The sequence below is a fragment of the Rhinolophus sinicus genome, linkage group LG02 (assembly GCF_036562045.2).
Source record: "Rhinolophus sinicus isolate RSC01 linkage group LG02, ASM3656204v1, whole genome shotgun sequence".
Lineage (NCBI taxonomy): Eukaryota > Metazoa > Chordata > Mammalia > Chiroptera > Rhinolophidae > Rhinolophus > Rhinolophus sinicus.
This window is the reverse complement of record NC_133752.1, coordinates 54244926-54261676: the sequence shown is the minus strand read 5'-3', so window position 1 is coordinate 54261676 and position 16751 is coordinate 54244926. Positions and strand designations below refer to the sequence as shown.

General features: G+C 41.9%; 1 protein-coding gene across 11 annotated transcripts in view; it reads left to right on the top strand.

The window, feature by feature from the left end:
* The window catches only part of SEPTIN11 (septin 11), a 153123-nt gene that overhangs the window by 72306 nt on the left and 64066 nt on the right, over nt 1–16751 (top strand). The window contains exons 8-11 of one of the 11 annotated variants that reach the window (XR_012493680.1): nt 1297–1429; nt 2799–2986; nt 6550–8929; nt 11516–11937. Coding sequence is in view for 9 of the 11 variants with exons in the window: in XM_019720289.2 (XP_019575848.1) it covers nt 1297–1429; nt 2799–2986; nt 8862–8886 (346 nt within the window). In the remaining 2 variants the exon portion in view is untranslated. Of the gene's footprint in view, nt 1–1296; nt 1430–2798; nt 2987–6549; nt 10417–10865; nt 11938–16751 lie in introns of those variants that run through there. The other 10 variants (XR_012493681.1, XM_074324425.1, XM_019720289.2 and 7 more) reach the window with 10 other exon arrangements.

Sequence of the window (16751 nt, the reverse complement as noted above, 5' to 3'; positions counted from 1 at the left end):
ACACGTGTTACTGAGACAACTTGTTCTAGGGAAACTGCAAGGGAGAAATAGAAATAGCACCTCATACAACATCCCCAAATGTGTCTCTCTTTGTATGGGTGTGTGTGTCAGTTGTTCTACCAAAGGTAATATTTCTATAAATGTATTTGTTCTGACTTAGAGATGCTGAGTTGTGGCATTTGATTAAGCTTTATAGACAATTAGGAGTGGGATGCAGTTTAAAATAAAAATAAAACTCCTCCCTGCTCTACTTACAGGTGGTACTAGAACTTGAAAAGTAGCAATTTTCTGTAACATCTTTATATATACACTGTTGTCTCTAGCTGGTTCACTGAGTGTGTTTCCTGAGTTGGGGACTGAAGGAGCACGAGTGGGGGAGGGTAACATTTGATTAGCACTGAGTGCTTTACTCACTTCGCCCCCATTTATTTCCCATACTCATTTCCCTGGAAGGTAAGTGTTACTGTACCCACATCCTCTCCGAAAGCACTGACGCTCAACGGTGCCCTTGCCAAGATCAGTAAGTCAGTTGCTATGGCCAGAATCCGAAGCCTGATCTGTCTGGCTCCAGTACCTATGCATTTTGCTCCCTACACAATACCACCTCTATTCGGACTGAGTCCAAGTTGTTCCGAGATTTGTGCCTGCGAAGCCTAAAGTCCAAAGGACACACCAGGTGGCTGAGTGGGAGACATAGGTTTATTGAGACTTACAGACTGGGGAGAGTGTCTGGTGGCGGCTGGCCAGGGGGTAGAGCCATACTCGGGCAGAGAAGAATCATGGTTCGATAGGTCCAGCAAAACAAAGAGCATTCTGTGGGAGCCATCATCCAGGAGGCCCTGCAGGCCTGCTGTCATACACAAGCGTCCCTAGGAGCCAGGAGACCTTGACTGTCTGCCGCACATCTGCCTGTGGGCCCGGGCCCTACAATCTCCATCTTCTAAACTTCTGAGTCATATGTTCAGTGTCTGCCTGGTGTGCTGCCCTGGAGGGTACCAGCCAGCCCAGCCCAGGCTTTCCCTGTGTGAATACGCACCGCTTAGAACGTGGCCAATCGGAGACATCCCACCCCGGTAGTGCTGCTCTCTGCTCACTGCCTCATCTCTGGTTCTTGATGCGCTTGTCTTTCTGATCACTGCACAGCTAAAAAGAAGATGGTGCCATTTTATGTGTCTTGTAATATGGTAAGTGGCGGCCTTATCTGTTTTTTGAAAGAGGATGTGTAGAAATTCTGTGAATTAGAATTTCTTATCATGCAACTTTGTGACACTGTCCTTGTTTGTGGCTTTTGAATAGTCTTCAGGAGACGTACGAAGCAAAAAGGAATGAATTTCTGGGAGAACTTCAGAAGAAAGAGGAAGAAATGAGACAAATGTTTGTTATGAGAGTGAAGGAGAAAGAAGCTGAGCTTAAAGAGGCAGAGAAAGAGGTGAGCCATCTGTTTGTCCTTCTTCAAGGAAGAGAAATAAGCGAGATATTTTATTAATGCTTCACACTGTATAGGACTCCATGCCATCCTACGTACTGTCTCCATACATTTACTCACATGTGTGGCATACTAACCTGGCAAGAAAAGTAGGTCATATATTTTTATCCCCATTTTATAGATGATAAAACAAAGTCATAAAGGTTAAGTGATTAATGCAGTCACATGCCTAGTTAGTCGCAAGGCTGAGACTAAAAACTAAGTCTTAGGTCTCCAGACCTGGTCCTATGTTCTTTGTAAGTCTGTATTTCCTTAAAATGTGAGATTTGGGATTCTGGGGCTATTATTATCTTAGTCTATCAGCCAACTCAGTGAGCTAAACAGTGGGGGCCCGTCAGCACCATGTGATGGGCGGCGGGCTCTGTGCACCAGGTCTGTGCTCACACTCCCCCTTCGAGGTCATGCAATCTCTGCTCCATCATCCCTCCGACTCCATCTTGTTCCCCATGCCCTGGCCAAGTTAACCGCTTCTTAGCAGTTCACGTGGATTTCTTCTGTAACACTCATCCAGTTGAGAGAGAGTGTGTATGTAATGTTTGCCTCTGAGGTAGATAGTGGGTAACTCAAGTGCTTGACCTATAGCACAATACATTTCCAAATGAAATGGTCTAAATCATTTCCTCACCATCCCCTTTTAATTTATCTGTATAATGACTGCTGAAACTGAGAGGTTATTTAAATAGCTAAGCACTCAATACAGTTTTGCTGCAATGAAAGGAAAGTTGAGCCTTATTTGCTATTGGCTTTAAGTACCAAGTGAATGCTGGGTGAAAATCTAGAATACCTAGTAAGAATATTTTCCTTCCTCCCTTCCTTTCAGTTTTTGTTTCTGCATTGTGATAATTTTCTAAATTCAATTTTGTCAAGGGTCAGAAATTTCTTATCATATTATTTAAATATACACACATACACACACACAGTCACTGTGCATGTCTCTAAATAAATGTATATTATACATTTTATAAAGAACTACTCTTATCACTAGGCTGAATTTCTTATTAGAAACATGGATGATTTTTATTTTCTTGTTTGAGCTTTTTGCAGTGCATATGTATTTTATTATCAGAAAAAGTGTGCAAGAGACTCCCTTTAGTGCCAAGGGGTCCAAGTCCCAAAGGAGTATGGGGTTGAAAAGGACAGTCTTCCCATCTCTGCTTGGCTCCTCCAGGAGCACCAGACACCGCGACACTGCTGTCCTTCAGGCGTGTGCAGCAGCACGGCTCGGGTTTTGTTTTGAACAGATCCAAATAACCCGATGCCTGGACACTTTTCGTTGCCTTCACCAAGGTTGTTCTCTTCTTTTTCTCTCCAGCTCCACGAGAAGTTTGACCTCCTAAAGCGGACACACCAAGAAGAGAAGAAGAAAGTAGAAGACAAGAAGAAGGAGCTGGAGGAGGAGGTGAACAATTTCCAGAAGAAGAAAGCAGCAGCTCAGCTCCTACAGTCCCAGGCCCAGCAGTCTGGGGCCCAGCAAACCAAGAAAGACAAGGATAAGAAAAAGTAAGCGGGTGTCACCCCCATGGATGGGGGCCTTCTAACAATTTATTCCTCTTGCATGTATGTCTCCACTTTTCCCATTTACAGACTGGAAACTGGTCTGTTACCAGAAGGATAAAACCAAGTATTTCCTCTACAGTGCAGGGAAGATGCTAAAGGTTTTTGAAGTATTTCTAAAGGGTACACTAACATTAATTTATAAAACTTGACCACATGATCAAGCAGTCAGCACTGGAGTAATGTGTCGTCTCCAGTAGCGTCTTCTGCACCAGTACTAGGACTTTTGAGAAGAAAGTTTATTTCTCTTCACTACTCTTTGGAGACAGTCCTCATAACTCCTGGTAAAGAGCATCCTAAAATTATGATTGTTAAAATTATTTTTCTACTCTGTGTTATAATAAGCCTTATAATAAGCCAGCCATTGTTCCCAAATGAAAGATGTGAAAGAAGTGCCACTAGTTTTCCTCTAAATTCAACAAGAGGATGAATTGTTTTATTGTGAGAATGGGATCACAATCACATCCAGTAAAGACACCCCTACGACCCTCAAGACACACCTGTACACCTCCACCTCCACCACCCCGCACACACAAATACCATTTTAAAATATGGCCTTGATTTAATGTGCCGAAGGGTCAGATTCTGCTCCTGTGGTGGTCACTTCCGATGAGGCTCCCCTGGCAGTTGCCTGAGTCCATTGGGAGACGGGTTTCCGTTGACATTCTCCTGGTATTTGAAGTGCTGTATCAAATCACCGTAAAGACTAGAGAGTGCAGTTTTATGGCAATCGCTGTTGGTTCGACAGGAAGCACAGTGGTGGGTAAGACACCTTTGAGGAAAGAAAACCACTGTGGTGACCAGATGGGGAGCCCACGGAGGCTGCACTCCTCTGTCTATTGAACGTGTCGTGCTCTTAGGGCAGCAACAAGGCAGCTGAACATGGCTCATCCTGAGATGCTAAGGTTCTAGGGGGAATGCTGACAACTCAGTAAACAATAAAAATGTTGGCACTCAAGCAGGCAAAGAGTTGCATTCTTAAAAAACATAGCCGACAGGATTGCATCTGCACATTAACTGAGACCTGTCACGGGGAAGTGAGCCCCAGGGTGGCGTTCGCTTCGTCTGAGGGAACGCGCAGGCTCACCCCTGAGGAATCCTGTTACATTGCCTGTGGGAGAAAGCAAAATGCACTACTACAGTCACACAGGGAGAAGAGGTTTAAATGATACTTGACGGACTTTACAAGCTCCGAGACAGCAGAAAATGAGAGCCAAGGAGCAGGCTCATTTTATAGGCAATCGAAAGTAGTTGGTGGAGGTGAGGTGTGATTTTAATGGGGTTAGTCCAGACCCAAGTGATCAAAGAACTACAAGGGCCAAAAATTTAGTTATTCTGGATTAATTTTGAGAGTAACAATTGCCTAGATTATAACCCAGTTCAAGAAAGCACGTTGTAGCTGCACAGGTTGGGAAAGCATCGGTCACTACTGGTGACGTTCTCCATGCAGAGATTCAGAGTGCAGTGACTCCCCCACTGAAGACAAAATGAAAGCCATTTGGCATCATACTCTTGTTGATATAAACTCACCCAAGATAAAAATAGGTGTGTGTGTGTGCGTGGGCACATCTCTAGGCATGAATGAAACAGAAAAGGCTGCTGACTCACAGCTGAGGAAACCCAAAGTCAAGTTTTTCGTACCCGGAAGCACTCGAATACATAAAGGTACATATTTTAAAACTGAAAATGTTGATAGAAGACCAGCAATGTTCCCAGGAGATTTCTTGTTACTGGATGTGCCTTTAAGCAATAAAAATTCCCAGAGCTGATCAGTACTGTGCCTCCATTTTACAAAGTCTCTCTAGTGACAGATGTTCCCGTGTAGGGATGTTTTTCCTTGCCCGTTTGAACATTTTAGGTTAGTTTCTTCCCTACTTTGGGCCTTAGCAATGTATAATGCTTTTCAAGTTATGTGAAGGATGTGTGAGTTCTGTTCTAGCCTTATTTATACCTTCTCATTTTTTTATTAATGGAATTAGACTGAATTTGGTACATACTCACCAGGTTTTGTGCCTGACAATGGCACATATTTTTTGGCAACTTCTTTTCCACACTTGCCCATTTGAACAGTGAAAACAATTGCCAGTTGGAGTCCTGAAGTGTAAAAGTAAAAAAAAGCAAAACAAACAAACGAAAAAAACCCCGCCACTCCTCGTGCAGCCAGGGGAGAGTTTTGGTTAGAGAGGACCACAGACAGACAGTAACCAGGGTAACCAGAACAGCACTTTGAAAATAAACGGGAGACTCTTCCCTCCTCACGTAGCTGGGGGAGATGCTGGAGTCACCATACATGCCACGTAGGCTTTGTTCTAGAGAGAAAATTTAAAAAAAAAAAAGAGAAAGAGAGAGAGGTGCTTATTTATTTGTCTGCTATGTTTCCACGTCAGAGCTTAACTTAGTTTTTCTAATAGATTTAAATTTTGTTTTTTTCTATTTTAATGACATGCTCCCTTTCTAATGTAGGTAAGGCTTTTATACTTCTCCTTGACCGGTAGTGTGGCATGAGAACATATAACATTTTCTAAGATTGCAAAGTAGAACTAACCCTGGCACTGCCATTAGCTGGACCCCACCTCCTGCCATCTCTGGCCACCAAGTCACTTTCCTTGTTTGTGGCTACACCACAGTGGTGGCAATGCCTGAGGGTGAGTTGTTCCGTGGACAGCGTTCATCTTTTTTGAACACTTTGCACAACTGCCAGCAGGCATTTGCTGGTTAAGATGCATCCATCCCAGAAGAAAGTTTTAAAATCCAGCATTTAAAATTGTACCTGCCATCTGATAACTATAGTTTACACAATCATCCACTCATCTTTGAAAAAAAGAAATAAATCTGTGTTTTGCTAAGGAATGAAGTTGCATATTTTGGACTTGTCTCCAGTTAGACATGTGGATCTCGGATTTGGCACGGCCTTGAACCTAAAAGAGGGGGAAAACTCCTGGCATTACTATAGCGATAACCACGTCATGATTGTCCTTTTTTTCCCCTCCCCAAGTAGATTAATAGCATGTCCCCCATCCACTGTATTCCAATCCCCAAGTTCATGGTTCCAAGTAATTTATCGTATATTTATTCTCTGGTTCCAAGTCATTTACCGTATATTTATTCTCTGACTCCGGCAGCTCAGAAATGGAAGATGCAACCCCTATTCAGTACCAATGAGATGACCAAATCTAATACATAATGGTTTTGTGTTTTTGGAGAAATTAAAAATCAAACCATAAATCCTTCCACTAGAACATGCAGTGGTTTCAAGAACTCACTTGTGAATTCTCAGTTCCGTGCAAACAGAAACTAACCACGTGTTCTTTAATTCAGTATTAAATAATGTTGCTTTTGCTTGTCATGTAGAAGAGCTTACTCAAATTTTTGGTTTTAATTTCTGTCAATTCCATAATCATTGCATGAGCATTTACCATCACCGAATGCTGGTGCTGGCGCTCCTAATTTTCCTTTCTTTTTTATTTATTATTATTTCTAACTTTTTTGTTTTGTTTTTTAACTTGCAGTGCAAACTTCACATAAAGCCTGGCAAGCCAAGGATCGTTCCGCATTCACCTGCTTTTGCAGTAATATTGTATCTCTGCCATCTGTGTCCTTTTGTTTGTTTGTTTTTTTTACCCTCCCCCAGACACCAATAACTATTAACTCATTTTGCTGAATGTTGTTGGATGGTGGAAAATAATAGAACAAGGGAATAACAGCAAAAGCTGTGTGCAGCTGGACTTTGTTTCTGGAAAGTACATGATTTGCCTTTTGTGCCTGTTCCTAGTGGCAGCAGGAAGCATGCCTGTTACTTGTATGTTGCTTTGGACTGAGGGAAGGAGGGGAAATTGCTACATGTATGTTTGACAGGAAAACTTCTCACCACCTCAGCAGCTAAACTATAAACCCGAGTAGTTATGACAACAACTTGCTTTTCTTGATTATTCATCTCCGTGATGGCAAGAGCCCTGAACTCACTCTATCTCTTCTCCGCACCTGCTCCAAACCCAACGTAGCTTTGTATGTAGGCAGAACAGTAGGTAAGCTTTATATGACTTTTATACATGCATGGATTTATTATTATAACAACATTATTTGGCCTAGGTTGTAGGTCTGTTCAGACTGACTGTCTCCTCTTATGGTTTTAAAAATGTTTCTGAACCCCTATCTCAAATTCTGGCCAAGTTGGACATAATAAGAAAACTATGGTTGCGTTCACTTTTATCATTGCGACCTTGATCCTCTCACAGATAGAAGTCTCAAAGGTTGAATAATACAACATTGCTTGGTAGAAAAATCTACTAAGGAGGTTGGGCTTTCCATAATCTCCTTACTACTGACAATTAGCAACCTTTCAAAAACACCTAAATTTGTTCTCATTGGGCTGAGAGGGAGGGGCTCATGACTGGTGCCAGGATATCGGTACTTCTAATAATATTTTTCAATAATCATGAGAAAAATTTTCAGAAATCCTTCAAATAGAGAATTGGTTGTAAACTGCAACACAAATTTGAGGGGACCATGTCAATTTCAGGTGGAAATGGGAAGGAACGTAACACAAACCCAAGTCTACGAAAACAGAAATGGAGCTTCACACCCAGCCTCCTTGCATAGAGTCCTTTCTATACTGGCGATAAAGGAAAGAAGAAATAGAGCAATCCATTTTTCAAATCCAGTTGTCCTGAAGGAATTTCCTCACCTTTCCTCTCAACACAGCTAGCTCCACCTGTTCTTTACATCCAAGGCCCATCGCTCTAACAATGAAGATCAGGGTAACCCATACGTCAGGACATAGACTACACCCCACATGTATATGGGAAGGAGCATATTTAATCTCTTTTCTGTACTCTTCCTTTGTGAGGCTTATTGATGTTAATCTTGATTCCCCCCGCCCCCCCACTAACAAGGTCTTCCTTGTTTCCTCTCTAACTCTGTAGTCTCTTGTTTCTTACACGTACTTGAAAGACTAACGTTTCTCATGGACCTGATACTTCTGCATTTCCTTCTGGCCTTCACTAGTCATACAATGAAGTCAATGGGATACAATACCTGTACCTCCCCAACACACACAAACACATTTTTTAAAAAATTAATAAATCTGTAGATGATTTCAGTAAAGATTTTTTTTTCCTTCTCCTCATCCTCAAACATACTCTTACAGGAAAGAAGGAATGGTCTTCCATGAGCTAATTTAGGCCTAATTAGGCGAAGTAAGAAATCAGTTTCATTGAAGCCCAAACTAAGCCAAAACAGAAACAGCAAACGAGGAGCAGCGATAGTGGTCTAAGGACAGGTTCAGTAACGGGACCAGGGTTTTTGTTTTTGCTTTTGTGTTTTAATGATTCTAGTGTGACGCTAGCCATGGAGCAGCCGAGTGTGGCATGCTGATTTCTCACCATGGGCTGAGTTTGCTCGGACGCTGTGCACCATACAGAGCTTGAGTGCGTGTTGTGTGCTTGTCCCAACCACTGCCTGTGTGAGCTTTTTTGTGCCTTGAAACAGAAAAGACTTTTAAATTCTAAAAACGCATCACTTTAAAATGTTCATTTTTAATGCTTCCTAAAGCCTCTTTAAAGTGAGCTGAGCCATGGAAGGCATCCAGCTGACTTTCTGGTTCCAAGATTATTGATTAATTGGATTGATCTTTTTTCCATTAAATTTTTCACTGTCAAATAAATCACATGGAGAGTCAGGGAATAAAACATCCAAAGAAATATCAAGCATATAGAAGCTTTTTTCAAATGCGTTGCTTCTGAACTTTTTTCTACCCCTGCTCCCGGCCCCGTTTAGTTTGTTATTGCTGCCCTTCTTTCTGTATCTGTGCCTTTTTTCACAGTAGTCCTTGGCTCTGCACGGAATAAATGATACCCTCCAATCTAATTGGATATGCTTTCGCCTTTGCATGTAAGTACGCTAGTAAGAAACCTTTGAGATCTTTGACTTTTGAAAATTAGAGAAATAACTGGGATAGATGGATTTGGTTTTATTTTTGGAGGGGGGTAAGGAGGTAATGGTTTGAGTAGCTTTTGGTTTAAAAATAAAAATTACATATATTTAAAATGGCCACATTTATATCTTTTTCACAAGAAACATGTAAATTCAATTTTTCCTTGATCTCAGTGTGGAAGTGAGAAATTACCAATCCCAGTCTGTGTCCACACAATGTCATGGGTTTCACTGGGTGTTACAGAGCGTCCTTGGTTCTGACTGTGTCAATAAAGCTCGAATGAGAAACTACTACCTTCCACTGGATAAAATCAAGAGGAAAAACTTTTTATGCTAGGCTGCCTCTAGACTGCCGAATTTTTGTGGTCATCTTGGTTTAATGGTCTTGCCCTGGTGCTAACTGCTGGCAGTGATCATTTTCCCCTTTTTTTGTTTTTGTGAGACAGCTCTAGCTGGCCTGGCCTCTCCCCACATCTCTTGTTCAACCATAATGACCATCTTTTTGCTTCTTCCAGACTTAGACACCCATAACCCTTGTACTTGTACATGAAGTAGGATGTGAGGGAAAAACACCTATGAGCATTTATTGGCAGTTCAGAGACTATGTTTTCCAGCTTAGGCTCTTAACAAATTGGCCAAGATTTTGTCCAGAAAGGGCATCTCAACCAGGGGGACATTAATGTAAAACTAGACACAGGTTACTTATTATCTTCCTCCTCTGCTTTGTAATCTCACCGGCAATAACATGCTTCCTAACAAACAGACTTGGTCTCCTCCCTGTCTTGACATAAGTGTTTCACATACGAACTGTTGAGTCAGATTTTTCAGCTGTTCCCAACCCACATCATACTGTCTCTGTGTGGTCCTGCCGAAACTGTCCATTCAGATCCCTTTGCTTTGCCATTTGCAAGTGTCTGAAATTGTCGAGTCTCAGCTGCCAGAAGTCTTGGTTCCATTGACAGGATACATATGTGATGACCCTTTAGTGGAAATTATGGCCTACAAAGCCTAGATTATATGTAGGTATGAAGGGAATTTTTAAAATGAATTGAAAACTTAAGCTGTGAACAGCGTTAGAACTTTGTCTATTTCTTAATTTTAAAATATGCTGATTTGCCTTAAACTGTAGTTGTAGATTATTGTCATTTTGCTGTTTGAAAATAACCAATGTGTTTCTAAAACTGTTGTGTAATCTACTTTTAGTAATGCAGAATTGTCATATATGTAAGCTGCATGTTAGACACGTGTCTTTTTTTAAAAATGAAAATAATTGTATTGATCTAAAGCATACCATTTTTTTATTTTCAAGTATGAAAGTAATCACTGAGCAAACATGCTCAGTAATTTGGTGTCTGTTCAGGTAGGAGAGTGGTGGACAGGTAATCTATGCATATATCACTAGTGCCAAGACATAAAGTGGGGGAAAATATATTTTTACCCAAACATCGTGTGCCCTTTTGTGAGTTCTTTTCAATCACTGTTTGATATGCATATGTGCCCATGCTGATTATACTGGATAAAAGAAATAGGGAAGAAAGAGTCTCATGCTTTCCTGCCTTGTCTGGTGGTCTTGGAATGCTACCCTCTGGGCAGCACCAGTTTCTCCAAGATACTTACCATGTGGCGTCCTGTACTTCACAGACTGTCTCTGCCACCTTTCTCCCCTACCCATTCCCATACCCTCTGTCCTGATTGGTGTCCCTGGCACACCACTGCCCTACGTCCAGACGAGGCGTCGTCGTCTTCCCCAGACACTGCTGCTGAGGAGTCAGCCCTGTAACTGACACACTGCTGTTCTTTCCCAGTTCATTGTAGAGAAGCTCCTTTTTTTTTCTTTTTTAAGCCTTTAAGAATCCAATTTGAATCTGAACCTTTCTTTTTTTCTCTTCTGTAGCTTCTTCTTTATGTAACCATCCTGTTGACAAGCCCTACTCTCTCCTAATGGACATAAAGCATTAGAAGAGCAGGAGCTGTCTGTTCACACGTGTTGGGGAAGAGTTACCTCATTTCCACCATCGCCTCCTTTCCTTTTATAGTCTGGGTCAAATATTGCACTGCTGTTTGTATCTGTCAATGTCTGTTTACAAACCACTCCCCATTTGTGGTTACTAACATGACTTCTCACTACCAAAAAGAGTAGTATTTACTACTACTACAAAGGAAATTGAGTGAAACAGAGAACTTGGGCCAAGACCCAAGATAGCCAGCCATGTGTTGGGATCCAAGAACTCCCAGACTGAAGACAGCATGTACCGTAATCTGAGGTGGCCACCAGCCACCCCCAGGGTCCACAAGCTTGATGTCATGTTAACTCCAGACCTCTCTGTCCTATGAGCGACATTCTGAGCAGCCCCCTCAGGACCCTCAACCATCAATCAGGTCATAAGATCTGGGCAACATTTTCCTTCCTTTCTGTTAATTTTTTGGGTTGTTTTGGAGTTTGGGAATTTTTTTTTTAAACATTTGGTATTGCATGAACAGAGATGGCTACATTTTTTTTTTTAATTTGGAGTGTTCTATTGATACAATGTTTTTATTTTTCAGCTGACCATCTGCCTCTTGAGAGAGAGAAGTGGGCATCCTTCCTTTAAATTCAGGAACCATTGTTGTTTTGACTCTTTTTCTGTTACCTGCATCCTTTATATAGTTGTTTGGGGTTGTGGATTGTTTTGGAAAAATGATATTTCCAGTTAGCCAGTTCTGTTTTATGTATTGGTTATTCAAACTTAATTTTGGTTATCAAAATTAAGCCAGTGTTAAGCTCAAGGGGAAGCTCAATGAAGTTTTAAGTCACAATTCTGTTTAAAATGCTCTCATCATCTCAGACACAACCCAAAAAAATCCCTTTCCTGTCACTGGGGTTTTGACCTACCAGTCTTAAATCATGTTTAAAATGTGCCAGTTTTGGATAGATGATTTTTCTGCCTCTGGGACTCAATTTATATTTAAAGGTATCTTCAAATAACTTTCTGGCCCATCCCTGCCTTTTTATTTATTGTGAAGCTCTGCTTTAGTTTGTGTCCAGAGTTGTGCATAGACCACGGGAAACAAACCTCAAACAAGTACACATCCTGTGCCAGACAACAGGGTCATTAGCAGTGGTTCTGTCCACACGGTCTTCTCAGGGTTACCACGTGGCTTTCTCCACTATGTCTGCAAAAACATCTAGGAATCACTTAACATACACCCACATACGAACACACAGACTTCTGCCACTGGAGTTTGTGATTTCTAATGGGTCTGAAGGTTAATTTGGAGACCGGTTTTTGACAGGCTAGATTACTTTATCAGCAGTCACCTTTTAGGGGTGGTTTTCATAGTTAAGGGAGAGTTTTCAATTTCATTTCTATTTTAGAGCATGAACATGCATTTTAAGTTACCTTTTAATTTCGTTACTTGTCTAGCCTTTGCTTATTTCCATCGTTTTTCAGCCACATAGTAGGTAGGTCACAAAAATACTATTGGTGGCATGAGTTGCATTTGGTGAAGATCCTTAGAAGTGTCCCCTCTATTTCATAATCGTCATATAGGCTTCTGTCAAAAGGTGAAATGATTAAGCAACAGTCTGTGCTTCTTGAATCATTTTTTTTTCTTCCCCTTCCGCCTTCCTTCCCCCACTGCCCCCCCACTCCGGTTCAAGCCGTTGTTTCTCAGTCTAGTTGTAGGACCCAGCTCCCTGGCCCATGCTGGTATTATGAACCTTGCGCTCCCCTCGCCGGCTGCCGGCCACTCACACTGGCCACTGGCCACTCATAGCGGCACACAGTAGCCCACGGCAGGTCACTCCAACCTCTGGCTGCTCAAGGCAGCCCTGCTCCAGGGAGAGCTGTTGTTCACAATCTTAGCTGTAGAGGGCGCAGCTCACTGGCCCATGTGGGAATCAAACCGACAGCCTTCGGTGTTAGGAGCACTGAGCTCCAACCGCCTGAGCTTCCAGGCCAGCCCGCCTCCTGAATCATTTGATTCTTGGAAAGAGGTTGTTTAGAGCACACTGGCAAGAGGCGTTCTTTACTTAGATACTGATTAAATGCAATGATCAGGTTCATCTGAGCCATTAAATGATCAAAATATGGGTCAAGAGCCATCCCTTCCAGTACAGTCTGTAAGGATAGAAATCTGCTAGTGACATGACCAGTGGTTGGGGGGGTGGGGTGGGCGGGCGTGGTTGAGTATTGACTCCTCAACTGATGCCACAGCGTTACAAATTATATCAGTTAACCTATTGTGTATGAAACTACTGTAATCATTAAGTATAATTGGATTTAGTTTTAAACTCATTTTTTGTATCAGCTTTACCCTGTCACTCATTTTAAAAACAAATTCTGGATCAGGTTGTAGACATTTTTGGAGCAGTATTCAAAATGAAATTAGGCAGAATTATGTTCAGTGGATAAGGATGTAGTCTATTGCTGCTATTCCATTTCTTCCCCTCATTAGTCCCCAGGTCAGAGGAAGTGTAGTAGGAATCTGAATGGGGGCGGGGACAGGCTGTTCTAAGTAGGTGGACCTCTGTTCAGGTACCTGGGGAAAGCTGATTGCGGTCAAATGCACGGCCATCTCTGTTGACTCGGCATTTTACTTCAAGTGATTCTTGTTCTCAAGTGTCGATAAAACTGGTAGGTTCTCAAGTCCTCCTGGCTGATCGACTAGAGATATGAAAACATCCCAGGGCTAATTATCATCAATAATAAAAAATGACTTTTCCCAAAGCAGACTGGAAAAGAAAAGCAAGGAGAATTGAGCCATCTGAACTTCTTTCCATGGGTAACAGGCAACAGGCTTATTTTGCATTCATTTTTTTAAAAAATATTACTTGATTTCAGATACAGACGCTGCCTTATTGCCTTATTGCCACAGGTGTAGTCTAGATGATCTGCTTGATACTGGCACAGCACTCGTATGAAGGGAAGGTCCCATCTGGTCAGTATGCACTGAGTGGGAGCAGATAAAATTAGGTCATCTTCCCATCAACTGTCTCTATAAAATGAAACTTCCTTCTTAGGTATGTTAGTTACGTATTTTTACCTATCATTGGCCCAGCTTATGGATAATTCTGGATATCTGAAAAACTAAGTACAGAATTTTACTCTCTTCACATGACGTTTCTATACAAAGCTTTCTGCTTTGCTGATGACTGCCATATTTCCACCCTGGGAGACTGCCAGTGTCGGCAACGTGGCTCACTTTGAATACCCTTGTACTTGAATTCTTAAGAGAGCGTGGCATTTAGTCTTTGTGACACCATCTGGCTTTCAGATCAATCTCTAACAAGCAACCGGCATCCCTGGGGCTGATGAAAGGATTGACTGTTAATTTGGAGACTGAGTCTAGGTATCCACTCGCCTCCCCTTCCAACCTTTCTACTCTGACAGGTAGCTGTACAAGTATGTAAATGACAGCATCCAGCTGAGGTACAGACGATTTCCCATCTGGCTCACATCAGTTATGTACTTGTAGTGTGGAGTTGAATGGCATTTCAGTTCACTGTGGAAACTGAAAATCATGGCACCTAGAGCAGAGGAGCTAGAGGCTATTATAACGAGGTTGGGCCCTGTCCCACAAAGTATGTACAGGCGAAGGTGCAGAATAACGTCCTACAAAGCTTGGTTCAACTGTGCATTCTCTACACCAGGCTTTAGACCTCTGAAGAGTTGCAGTTCTAGCGCTCTTGTCCTTCATATCCATCCATCCACCTTCTCTCACTCACCCTTTCCTGCTCTTTCCCAATACTTTTTTATTCTATGTACTTCACCAGGCCAACATGAGGCGCTGGTGACATAGCCATGAACTGTGAATTGCAATTGTCTTTGTGTGTAGAACGCATAAGCACAGCACATTTTTGGAGTAAATGAAAAGCTAAGCCCTTTCTGTGCTCAATTGCTATAGATTGTAACCTGAAAAGCAATCCTCCCCTCCCCCCCGCAAGTTGCTTTTCAGTGGTGGCTTAAAGTTGCCTTTCATTCTGCAGTGTCCTCTTGCCTAACAAAATAAGCTGTTTCTGAGGAATGAGAAGTCAATCCACTGGGCCTATGGTTTTCTACTGCCCCACTGTTGTGCAACACAATGTCAACAATCTAGCAATTGATCTGCTATGGAAGTTGTACTTTTTAAAAGTCAGGACAAAGGGAGAGATTCTCATTTCATCCTTAACTCAGAAGCTCCCGGGAACTAGAGTTATGAGCTCTTCTCAAATTTCTCAGATAAATACACTCTAGGTTACCTCTTATACCTTTTCAATAATCAAGAGATGTCAAAGGGAGAGTTGTGTCTCTTACACATGGGTGTTACATATTAGTATGTCGTAAAAACCGCTAAACTCTGGTGGTGAGGGAAAGCTTTTAATTCCTTGACATTAAGCACTTCATCTTTTTTGACCTAATGATTGGTAAAATCCAACTAAAAGTGAAAGCATCAAGGTTTTAATTTGTAAAACTGGATTGTTGTTTTTGGTATGAGACCTGTCTAGCTACCACCTGCGCCACAACGTGGCAGATCCTGCTCCTTTTCCCTCAGTCCCGCATGCAGACCTCCTGTGCCTTAAGTGACATGAACTGGTAACTACAAATGATGCTGATGTATTGCTTAGCAACAAGAGATGGGCGTTCAATTCTTCATTCCCATAGAGTAAGCCCAAACCACCCAATTTTTCCCAGAAACTTAAAAAGATGCTTCATTTTCCTAGAAGCACCATCTAGTGGCCAAAGCTCAAAACAGTAACAAGCATAGTAAAAGCTAACTTCAAGAATTTTTGGTGGCTTTAGAAGTAACAATTACTTGTTAGGCAAAACTTCAAGATATCAAATATAAAGGGTGAAGATTTGAGATGAGGTAGAATTTGAACCTTGTTAAAAATTCTTAACTATATGGCACTGGACAATCCTCTAACCCTCAACTTGTTAATATACGCCAGGCTTGCTGTCTCCCAGGGTGGCTGTGTGAACATTTGGCACGCACAGTATTTTCCTTTTCCAGTTGAAAATGTACAAACTACCTTAAGGATGAATATAAGCTCTCTACCACGTTGGCCAAGCATCAGTGACTTAAATCACATTTGAATTGAAAGGCCATGTGCTGCTTTGGGTAGTAATGCTCAAGCACAACTTACTGTTTCCCCGAACATAAGACCTAGCTGGACCATCACCTCTAATGCGTCTTTTGGAGCAAAAATTAATATAAGACCCAGTCTTGGGGCAGCCAGGTGGCTCAGTTGGTTAGAGCATGAGCTCTGGACAACAGGGTTGCTGGTTCGATTCCCACATGGGCCAGTGAGCTGCACCCTCCACAGCTAGATTGAAGGACGACTTGGAGCTGATGGCCTCTGGAAAAATACACCGTCCCCCAATAAAATTAAAATAATTGCGGTTTAAAAGGTTAAAAATAATTGCAAAAAACCACAATTACTTAAAAAAAAACAAAAAACACCCGATCTTATAGTAAAATAAGACCCGGTGTTATGTAAGACCGGGTCTTATATTAATTTTTGCTCCAAAAGACGCATTAGAGCTGATGGTCCAGTTAGGTCTTATTTTCGGGGAAACACGGTAGTTTCAAAGTAAATTAAAAAGGTTGAAAATCCAGGCATGTAAAGAACAAGTACAGAGGACATACTTATGTGTAGATTCTAACAGAAAAGAAATTGGTTTTGGGGGGCGGAACAGGCACCAGTGTCTTAATTCCCTCAGTGGCGGGGGATGGAGGTTCAGATTCTCATCAGTTTGGCTGAGTGAAGAGCCACAGTCTAGCTTCCTTCAGAGCCAAAGGCACAGTGTCAGGAACATTG